Source organism: Salvelinus namaycush, chromosome 2 (genome assembly GCF_016432855.1).
Source record: "Salvelinus namaycush isolate Seneca chromosome 2, SaNama_1.0, whole genome shotgun sequence".
Lineage (NCBI taxonomy): Eukaryota > Metazoa > Chordata > Actinopteri > Salmoniformes > Salmonidae > Salvelinus > Salvelinus namaycush.
Genome location: NC_052308.1, coordinates 55040368 through 55052245, shown reverse-complemented (window position 1 = coordinate 55052245; position 11878 = coordinate 55040368). Strand labels below are relative to the sequence as shown.

The window sequence follows — 11878 nt, the reverse complement described above, 5'->3', positions numbered from 1 at the left end:
ATTGCCCTGCAAGTGTATACTCGTCATACGTCATCCGAAGTGTCCACTTAATTTGAGGGCTGAGTGGATAGGAAGGAGGCCAAGATGGCGGCTTGAACAGAAGCTTTTTTACCGAGCTCCGCACCAAACTTCAGAAAGATTGTGAAGAAAACAAGTTTACAGTCATTATTATTACTGTTTTTATTTGTTCAAGATATAAGAACTTTCCTGTGACTGGAATAAGAATTGGATAATTTATTTCAGCATGTCCATGCGAAGTCGTGACAAAAAAAGAAAGGAAGAAGCTAGCCGTTCTATTGCTAATCAACAAAAGAGAAACGTGCTTATAGACAACCGCCATAACTATGCTTGCCCTATGGATAATATCATGCTTTCGAATGCTGTTGAAGATGACGAATTCCCCTCTTTACCGGTTTCTCCATGCAAACCGCCACCCTCCAAAAAACCCAACATGAACTCTGACATTGTGGCTACCCCCTCCTTACTCATCAACTCCAGGTCTGATGCCATTGAGAAAATGGTAGGCGCGAACACCATGGTTATCGAAGGCTTGAAAAAGATTGCGGAGTTTGCATGTGGTGAAATCAAGGATGTGGAAATGAGAGTGGCAAAAGTTGAAAAAAGTGTGGAAAAGAATAACAATGTCTACGTCTCACTGATCTGGAACAATACACAAGAAGATGGAACCTGAGACTCTACGGCGTGCCAGAGGTGGAGGGTGTGCGAGGGAGGCTATCCGCATCTGCCAAAAAAGTTATGCCTGCAGAGAAGAACAAAGTTGGTAATACCATCGACGTTGTGCATCGCCTCGGCAAGAACCCTCTTATTAAAAAAACCCAGAAGAAGCTAAATCAATGGCTACAGAGGGACTTATCTTTAAAAGGAAGAGTCCTAATAACCAAGGCTGAAGGTATCTCTAGACTAACATATGGCGCTCTATCTTTATATCTTGACAGTAAAATAAGCAAGGAGATAGACCAGATGCTTTTCAATTTTCTGTGGAGAAACCGTACCCATTACATTAGGAAAACTGTTGTAATGAACACTTATAAGAATGGTGGGCTGAATTTTCTGGACTTTACTACCTTAAATAATACTTTTAAGATCAATTGAATAAAACAATTCCTAAGAAGACCCACTTCTATGTGGAATTCTCTACTTTTGGTGGCCTTAACTTCATGTTGGTTTGCAATTATAATATTGACAAAGTTCCAGTGAAACTTTCTGCTTTTCATCAGCAGGGTCTCTTGTCATGGTCCTTAATTTATAAGCATCATTTTTCTCCACACAGATATTATATATGGAATAATCGGGATATATTGTATAAAAATACTAATTTGTTTTTAGAATATTGGTTCTGAAATAATGTCCTATTAGTGAGCCAACTGGTAAATGCAGAGGGTCTTTTTCTCAGTTATAAGGAATTCTTATCACTTTACAAGGTCCCTGTAACGCCTAAAGATTTTGCAATTGTTTTAGATGCCATTCCCTCAGGTGTTGCTTTATTATTCAGGAACATGTCAAGACCTGACCCTCAGAGCCTACCTTCCGTTGACCCTGTTGACTCATCAGTAGGAAAGATTTGTTTCTCTTTTGGTCCATTCAACAACAGAGAGATACGATGTTGCCACACACATACCTACTTGTTAACAAAATTAAGGAAGTTTCCTTTAAAATTATTCATAAATATTATCCTGCCATCCACTATATGAAGAAGTTTAAGGAAAACATGAACTCAAATTGCTCCTTTTGTAATGACCACCCAGAAACCATGTTGCATCTTTTTTGGCATTGTATTCATGTAAGAAAACTGTGTTTAGACATCAGTAAATGTATAATTGAACACATTTATGAAGATCTTACACTATTGTGGAGAGATGTAACGTAAACTCACCCCATTCCGTACAAATGTGCGCAACTGCAAGATTCAAACGAGGCTACAAAGAAAACTAATGGGACTGTAGCGACTGTGTTGACTTCAAAATCGGGGGTGGGAACTACGTTTCTATTCATGCGTTGATCGACATGGTAATGGCTCTATAGTATTGGAGAAAAGTTTAAATAAACGGACCCTCCGTTACATCGTGACGTGTCATGCCGTAACGTACAGCACGCATAAAGCAACTATTTCTGTCTTACAATCTCTCTCCACCAGGTGTAGCACTTCTCTCATCGTTTAAAAACAAGAAATGGACAGTGACGGGGGTAAGGGGGGATACCTAGTCATTTTTTGCGTCATCATTGCATGCGATCATCATTCTCAAAGCCGCTGTTTACTTCTAAGATCACTTTAGCACTGCCCTAAAAACCTGATTCAAATTCGGCACAAACCTTCAAATAGGTATGTAATGACACATTATATAAACTCTTTATAGTGTTTTATTTACATTTTAGAGGCGATAAGGTGATAAGTTGGACAGATCGAGTGAAAAAAAGCAATTTTCCCACACAACATCTCTCCTTCTCACTATCACGCATTAGTTTCGCTTCCCCACCCGCCATTTTTAAAAAGACCCGACGGGGCTCATTGCCTTCTTGAATCATGCAGAAACGGGCAGCATGGGTGTCATGTAATTGATTCTGTTGGAAAGGGGAGAAATTGTGCTTTACAATGGTATTGACATTACAGTTGATCTGGAAGTATTACGTTTTGGGGGCGCTAAAATAAGGTCAATTGTACGGACCAAGGCGATGTACAAAAGTGAGTGAGTTTACGTTACTGCTTGGATTCTTTACCTACGATAGAAATAAGCTGAAACATTTTTATGTAATGAATTTCATTATTCTTTTGGCCTAATTTCATATTCACAAATGTACATTTACAAACAAAACACCACATTATCTTACCTTACAAAAATAAATTGACCTGTATTTTAAGACAATTAAATACTCGACTAACATAAAAAGCTGTTAGAATAATAAGTGTATGTATGTCCCTTAATTAAGGTCCTTGTGTAATGTGATATTGTACCCCCTAGCCCAATTGTCCTTTGTATATTATTTATATATACGTGTGTTCCCACATGTACTTCCTGTATTGATTTGTTGTTGATAAAAAATATATACAAAATAAAAGGGCTGAGGTGATAGGGTGTGTCTTTTAAGTGTTTGGACTGCACACTTTGATTTTGAAACGCAACCCCTGTTTACGTTCCTTTGTTTGCCCTTTGGGGCCTTTACTCATTGGTCGGAAAGGATCCGTTTTCGCGCCAATTGCACCACGGTGCATTGTGGGAATTGAATGACCGGTGGTCTGTTTGTGGTGTCTCGACTGCTTTGTTGACATAGATAGCTATATATTTTAATTTCTCTGCCACTGTAACTTAGATTTACAAATGCGGGGAGACGAGTCAGATTCCGACTCCGGGCGGACGGACGAGAGTTCCGTCCGAAAGAGCTTGGAAATGCTTTGTCAGGAGCTGAATATGGACGAACAGACGGCATCTGAAGCAATGCAAAACTTCAAGTCGATTTGGAATACATACACACTGGAGGTAAACTAGCTAACTAACAGTAGCTAGCTATATTATTAAACTAGGTAGTTAATAGTTTTAGATATACGTAGCCTCTTAGCGTTACTTTGTTTAGGACGTTGGGATCAGATATTGTGGGATCAACAATGCGGCCGGACATGGACGGTCTTAACTCTCCTGTCGCGTGTGTTCAGCGTAACGTAAATGTTAAGCTATTATCCCCTCTTCATATTTGGTAACGTTAGTTGTGTTAGCAATGTTACTAACGTCGTTCGTTTTGAAAGTTAGTTGGTTAGCGCATATAGCCATTAGCTAGCTAACGTTAGCTGAACATAGTAAATAACACTATTTTCCATCAACCAGCCCACTTGCCAAGGCAGGGAACTGGTAATTTGCGAAATCGGTCACAATGCTAGACATCAGGTTAGCTATCTATTTAGCTAACTAGTTTGCTACCTTTTTGTTTTGTCTGATCATTTGGGAACACACCAGTCGCGGTCAGTTCCGTTAAAGATTATGGAGGACGATTTTTTATGAGCTCAATGTAACTGAGCTCATAAAAAACAATAACTCTCCTTTAAGTCCATTATTGGGCAAACGTTACTCCTTCTAGTCCACGGACCTAACATGTTCTGTTTTAAAGGGAAATTGGTTGTTGAAGCCAAATACTCCATGTAATTGTGAATCGATTCTCATTTGCGGTACGGTTCTATAAACAAATCTTTCTACTTTCACACTTCAAAGATAATTTCACAACTCCAAAATGCACACTTACTGTATGTACACTGCTTTAGCTAGTTTTAACCAACAATTTATATATACAGCAGATTACTGATAGGGGGCGCTGTGTACCGAACCTCCATCTTGGCACGTCACCTCAGCTTCGAAAACGGAAGCTATAGAAATGCATTTATTAATGTCTCCGTTCGTTTTTTCCCCACGTATTCTATTAGACAATATTAATGCAGATTTTTTTTATTGTTGTGAGTTTAACATAAAAATACAAAATAACATGTTTAATACATTTTTTTTTAAAACTTAAAGTATATTTTTTAGATGGCTAATTTTACTGTCCCCACGACGTGTAAGAGTAAATGTATAATTATTGAATTAATTGATTTGGCCAAGTGCAACTGCGGTCTCTGTTCAGTGCGCTCTCTGCTTAGCAGCGGTGTCTGCTCAGTTTGGCAGCTGCACAAGTGGGAGATGCCCGTGTGCTTCGCGGTTTACCAGATCTTTTTTCTGGGGTTTTCTTGGAAGATCACTCCGACACACGCTGCAGCGCTGTCGTTCAACAGCAGATGATGCGCTGTAAGCCAATAATTTGTCATTCCCACTCGCCAAATGGACTCATGCTCGAAACAAGTTCTGACTGAGCTCAATTCTCAATGAAAAGTCAATACACCGATGAGTTTCTCTTTCATACAAGCTTTGAGAATTTATGAAGAGCTCCTTAAATGTGTTTTGTGCGTGAAGTGCTTAGTAATGAGTCAATCAAAATAAACAAATTCGTATAACGACACGTCCTGACCAAACATCCACAGCATGACGCTATACCCAGGGAATTCGTTCAGAACAGGTCAGAATGCTTCAGGAAACAGTACTTCGACAGTGGAAAAGTAAGTCGGCCAGCAAGGCATTGTTGTCCTTTTATAAAAGACAATAAGCAGAAATAAGGGAGTACTATCTAATAGGAGTATTGGATTCTCTTTCAAACAATCCCCTGGCCTTGTACACAGCTAATAGCTAACGTTAGCCAAAGCAAGTTCAAGTTGAAAACAAGTCTAGGTTGGAACAGTTGCTGTTAAAGTACAAGTCGTTTTTATGGCCACTACGAGCGCCGCTTCTGGATGAGCGTTTTCTTGTTTGCTTATGTCCTTAGTTGGTTGAGTGTGGTCTTAGTGCCAGCATCTGGCAATAGACAGCTATGAATAATATAAACTCAGAGACGTCACTTTTTCAGGGCCCTGTCTTTCAAAGATAATTTGTAAAAACCCAAATCGCATCACAGATCTTTATGATGTTATGAAAACTTAGGACACAGAGGCCTAACAGGCATGCTGCAAGGCATGAGGACTGCAATAAATTCGCCAGTGGCGAATTTGCCAATCTTGGTGTTCTCTGGCAAATGCCAAACGTCCTGCATGGTGTTGGGCTGTAAGCACAACCCCCACCTGTGGACGTCGGGCCCTCATACCACCCTCATGGAGTCTGTTTCTGACCGTTTGAGCAGACACATGCACATTTGTGGCCTGCTGGAGGTCATTTTGCAGGGCTCTGGCCTGCTTAAAGGCGGAGGTAGCGGTCCTGCTGCTGGGTTGTTGCCCTCCTACGGCCTCCTCCACGTCTCCTGATGTACTGGCCTGTCTCCTGGTAGCGCCTCCATGCTCTGGACACTACGCTGACAGACACAGCAAACCTTCTTGCCACAGCTCGCATTGATGTGCCATCCTGGATGAGCTGCACTACCTGAGCCACTTGTGTGGGTTGTAGACTCCGTCTCATGCTACCACTAGAGTGAGAGCACCGCCAGCATTCAAAAGTGACCAAAACATCAGCCAGGAAGCATAGGAACTGAGAAGTGGTCTGTGGTCACCACCTGCAGAATCACTCCTTTATTGGGGGTGTCTTGCTAATTGCCTATAATTTCCACCTTTTGTCTATTCCATTTGCACAACAGCATGTGAAATTTATTGTCAATCAGTGTTGCTTCCTAAGTGGACAGTTTGATTTCACAGAAGTGTGATTGACTTGGAGTTACATTGTGTTGTTTAAGTGTTCCCTTTATTTTTTTGAGCAGTGTACATCATCCAGGAGATTCCTCTTGATAGAGCCGTCCATATCGGCAGATGTGATATGGCCATTTCTTGTAGTTATTTATTTCTTGCCCACGAACATTCGACCACCCATCAGAGATGATTGCAATACAGTCTGCTTCCTCTGATTTGCTTGAACTCTGCATCCAGGAAATTAGTAGATAAAGCGTGTCTGGTTGGAGGGGTGTATGCTGGGCAAAGAACATTCAGAAAACTCTTCCAATACACATTGCCTGTGAGCATCAGAGGTGAACCAGTTGCGTACACAGCTAGAGCAAGACATTCATCAGCATTTCTCTGACTACGTTCCTCCATTGAGTCAAACTTCTGATTCCAGGAGGACCATGAGCTTTTGCTATCGATAAGGTGTCTGATTGAATAATTTTCACCTCAAATACAGGTAGAGGGACTTTTGTCAAAGGTTGCTTGTTGTGAGTGCTGAGGGAACTTTGCGCGCTTGGCCAGATTCTGCATCTTTGTTGCATTCTTCACACATGATTTGGCACAGTATTTGCGAATGTACACAGCTTTGTAGTACAGAAAAATAGTTGAGCAGTTAGACTAAACAACTCCTTTTGTAAGATATGTTTTATAATGAAACATGTATGGAAACAGGTGAATAAACACTCCTCAGTTAGCAGGCTCCAGCAAACTAAACCCACATGGTAGCAAACACAAACTAGCAGAAATTGTTAACAAGTTATCTATGATTTAAACACACTTTGCTGTAGGCTACTATTTACTAGTTAACAAAAAATCTTGTATGTCCTATAAAATATATTCCCCCCACCCAGTATTGTAATCAAAACTTAACAGAAAGCTTGTCGTCCTTGGCTCATACAGTGTAGTAGTGTGGGCTCAATAGTGTGCAAGCTCTTGAGAATCAGCTGTACATGTGATGGAAGAATGCACTGTTCATGCAGAGGGTTGTAGTTCCGTTGATTTGGGGATCATTTAACCAAAATATGCCACAAGACCTAGAATTTCCATGTGTATCCCACAAAAAAGGTTCACTGTTATAAGCTAACTTTTTTTAAACGAATTTAAGCTATATTCCCTGGTTTAACTTCCCATGGAAAATTTCCCGGAGGGTTTCCGACCCTTTGCAACCCTAGGCCTACAGCTCGATGGTGGTTATATAATTCTGCTATACTAAGCCTACTACTGACATTTACATTACTTATTACTATTATGATCATTCATTATTATAATAATAACAATAAGGAGATCAAGGAAAGGGGAAGGCTGCTATAATTCTTCTGACAATTTGGAACAATTTGGAAGCACCACTACATTATTATATCAACTGGTCTAAATGGGGAAAAAGTATAACGCCTTTATTACAGCATAGCAAAGGTGAAATTGTAATGTTTTTTAATTTAAATTTTTTATCTTGAGGCTTGGTGCTCACTGAATCAGGAGGCTGTCAACCAAACAGGCAACAGAAGCAGGATCTGTTTTATTTCTGTAGATAAATGGTACCAGTCAAGTTTTAGAAAAGCCTACTTATTCTGGGGGTTTTCTTTTTTTATATTTTCTACATTGTCAAATAATAGTGAACCTCAGCTATGAAATAACACATGGAATTATGTAATAATCGAAAAAGTGTTTAAAAAATCTACATATTTTTCAAAGGAGCCACCCTTTGCCTTGATGTCAGCTTTGCACATGCTTAGCATTCTCTCAACCAGCTTCACATGGAATGCTTTTCCAACAGTCTTGAATGAGTTCCCTCATATGCTGAGCACTTGTTGGCTGCTTTTCCTTCGCTCTGCGGTCCAACTCATCCCAAACCATCTCAATTTGGTTGAGGTCGGGTGATCTGATGCAGCACTCCATCACCTTCCTTCTTGGTCAAATAGCCCTTACACAGCCTGGAAGTGTGTTAGGTCAATGTCCTGTTGAAAAACAAATGATAGTCCCACTAAGCATAAACCAGATGGGATGGCGTATCACTGCAGAATGCTGTGGTAGCCATGCTGGTTAATTGTGCCTTGAATTCTAAATAAATCACAGACGGTGTCACTAGCAAATCACCATCACACCTCCACACTTCACGGTGGTAACTACACATGCAGAAATCATTCGTTCACCTACTTGGTGTCTCCGTTAACCAATCCGTTAACCATTAACTCAGTAACCTGGGGCACCACAGGAAAAGTTTGTTTAATGAGTTAACGATTCCTGATTAACTCAAAGAATATTGTTTTCAAAGCAGTCACTTAATTAATTTCATCAGCCGCATTATGAAAGTTTATAATTTGTAAATCTGCACAAACCCGGGTCTCATTAAATTGTTCTGTACCACACAAATTGAGTATTTATTTACTAACAAGCTAAATGATAACATAAGATACACGAACACACACAGTCTAGGCTATTGATTAGAACTTGTACAATGGCAACAGGTCCCTAGCAGACCAGCACAATATGACACGTGTTGCACAAGATGGAGATTTAAAGAGCGAGTGCACGAGAGAAAAGCACACTTGGATACATTTGTAAACTATGCTTAGTTTAACCCTAACACCTTGCCCCAAACTGCTGCGCTTATGGGTCAGAATTATAATGGATGTATTTACGTGTTGAAGGTCTCCATTGGGTATCTCTTCGTGGAATGAGTTCCACTTAGTGGGATAGGTTTGGCCGACGCCCTTTTCTTTCGTTACTGGGTGTAAGTCTCAGACATCGTGTGGACAATCAATGTACTTTCTCTTGGTTGTCGGTTTCCTTGCACCTGTTCTGTGAGAGTAGTCTTCTTAGGAGGCTAATCAGCCGTGTCGACGCTCCCATCTTGGGTAGGAGAGCCGTGTAGACTACCAATGATTTGAAGAGAATAACCGGTTGGTCCTTCTTGAATTCATCTTAGATACAGTGCTTCTTAGATACAGAATAGCTACTCCACCATAAACTTGAATGTTCAGAGATTTTCTTTGTCTTCAACCTCGTGTTGCATTTCGGGGTCACGACAAGTCGTAAACCTTGGCTGCAGCGCGTGGTGAACTTAGTCTGAATGTAAATTCTTAACTCGCATGTTTTATGCCCTCGGGTCACGAGGCGTTTCCGTCTTTGACATGCTCTCTGGGTTCCCTGGGGCGTATCTCGTTTCAAGGTATTAGGATTTAGTAGGATCTCATTTAGACAACTAAAATCAGTCTTATCGTCACCAAAACATTCTCTTTCATCTGGATATTCTCTACACAACAAAGTATGTAAACAGCACATATACATTATGAGAACTCAAGTTACAATGTTTCCGTCATAACATCTTTGTTTAACTATTAATAACATCGACATTCATTTTCATATTCCATCTACCATTGTTACCACCATTTTGTCTGATGAAATATAATGTCCAAAGTCCATTCATTTGATCTTTATTTTCGAGCTGTAAACTCTAAGGCACACACATTAGAGACTAGGAAGGAGTTGGGCTGCTGCCTTATACTTTACGATGGGCGTAAGGTCATAACCCCCCAAGTTTCCAAGTTTCAAACTTGTTCTCAAATGCCATTGAAATGGCAGCAGCGGTATGAGAACCAGCACATTCTTGAGCATGCAAAATGGCTTTCCTCTGTACTAAATCCTCGTCGACCCACTGTGCTGTCAGACTCAGCATGCTCATGAGGCTGACATTGCTGGTCCAAATGTCAGTCGTGAAGCTAATAGCAGTGACGCCCATAGCGAATAGCTCATTGATGTGCGTTTTCAACAATACTGTGTAACTCCGGTAGGGCAACGTCTGAAAAATAGTGCCTACTTGGTAGTGTGTACTGGGGCTCGAGGTGCTCAACCAAAAAGCCAACATCATCCACGACAGAGAACGCAAAAGCCGACATCATCCATGATGTCGGCTTTTGAATTCAATTATCTTGGCGTTAATGGATTTGGCCTTTGAGTTGTCTCGCTGAAATGTTCGTTGTCTTTCAAATGACTGCTCGACTTGTTGACTGCTTAATCCACACAGCAGACATAGTGGGCTAGGTTAGGAATGCTGTGTTGCACATGTAGCGCTGTATCTTTTTTTGTGGCGTCATTACATTGTCTACCTACGTTATATAGGTATGCACGTCAGCTTTGACATTCGTTTTGCACACCGGGGGGGTTCTACTAAGCTAAAAAAAAAAAAAAAAGATGGTCATACCAAGGATCATTTTCCTATTTGATTTTGGACCCCTTAGGGTATCAAAGAATTATATAGCAAAAGTATTTTAAACATTAAATTTGGCATCAATGCTATTAGGGAAAAGGAAAGGGGGATACCTAGTCAGTTGTACAACTGAATGCATTCAACTAAAATGTGTTTACCACATATAACCCAACCCCTCTGAATCAGAGAGGTGCGGTGGGCTGCCTTAATTGACATCCACATCATCGGCGTCCGGGGATTCGATCCAGAAACCTTTCGGTTACTGGCCCTATGCTCCTACCCTCCAGGGTACCTGCCACCCTTAGCCCATAGAAACACATTTAATAACAGATTCACTACATGGAACAACATATAGTCTCAAAAGGACGTTTGTTCTGAAGTGTCTGTCATCTATCTGAGAGAAAAAAATTCAATATCAGGAAACTATAAAAACATTGACATGTACCTGTTATTTTAGGCACTAAACTATCTCCATATATACTTCACTTTTTTTAAAGACCCTGCTGGCTGGGGTTGCCTCCAAATTTGTGTATATTCATACTTTTTACCGTATTGAAAAGCATACCGTCTGTTTCGAAATTCCCCCGATATACGGTATAGCATAATTCTTATGGCTAGGGGTTCCGCTAGCGGAACGTTTCGACAACATTGCAGGAATGTAATTATTATAAATATTTAACTTTTATTCAGAAGTGAATCAGAAGTGCAATACACCAAATTAAAGCTAACCCTCCTGTTAATCTAGCCACGTGTCAGATTTCAAAAAGGCTTTACTGCGAATGCAAACCATGAAATTATCGATCAGCAGACAAAACTTTACAATCAGTTACCAGCCAAGTAGATTAGTCACGAAAGTCAGAAATAGCAAGAAAATTAATCAATTACCTTTGAAGATCTTCTTTTGGCAATACTAAAGGTCACGACAAAACAATAAATGGTCGTTTTGTTCGATAAAATCCATTTTTATAGCCTAACACGAAACATTTTGTAAACGACTTGTCGTGAATTCAGTGTCCTTCAACTTTGGACGTAACATTCGATGTAATTACTCACTCTAAACGGACGTTTATCGAGTCATGGTTGGTTTCATTGCAATCCTCTGTTTGTTAGTTACACAGCCATACTTCATGGTTCTTTTCCCGGGACATATTGACCGAAAGGAACTGATTTGAACACACCAAACTATGACCTCATTGCGCACCAATGATATGACCAGTGCTTCGTGGATTGACTGTATTTCGGACCAATGGCCACTGATCGTCTTGAAATCTAGCTTGGTAGATAGCCAATGAGCTGAGGTAAACGGAAATATGTAATGGTTCTATCCGGGAAGACCAGCCTTTGTTTGAAACTCGAGCGTAAACACAGCCATTCGCCATTGAAAATTCTACCTGTAGCAGCCACGCTTGTTACGCGTAGCAGTATTGTTTTGAGAGCAT

At 40.4% G+C, this 11878-nt stretch overlaps 1 protein-coding gene across 3 annotated transcripts in view; it reads left to right on the top strand.

The window, feature by feature from the left end:
* Positions 1-3236: 3236 nt before the first annotated feature.
* Positions 3237-11878, top strand: part of rbl1 (retinoblastoma-like 1 (p107)) — a 43769-nt gene continuing 35127 nt past the window's right edge. For all 3 annotated transcript variants that reach the window (XM_039015222.1, XM_039015214.1, XM_039015206.1), the window contains exon 1: positions 3237-3494. In XM_039015222.1, the coding sequence (XP_038871150.1) occupies positions 3336-3494 (159 nt within the window). In that variant the 5' untranslated portion in view covers positions 3237-3335. The remainder of the gene's footprint in view (positions 3495-11878) is intronic.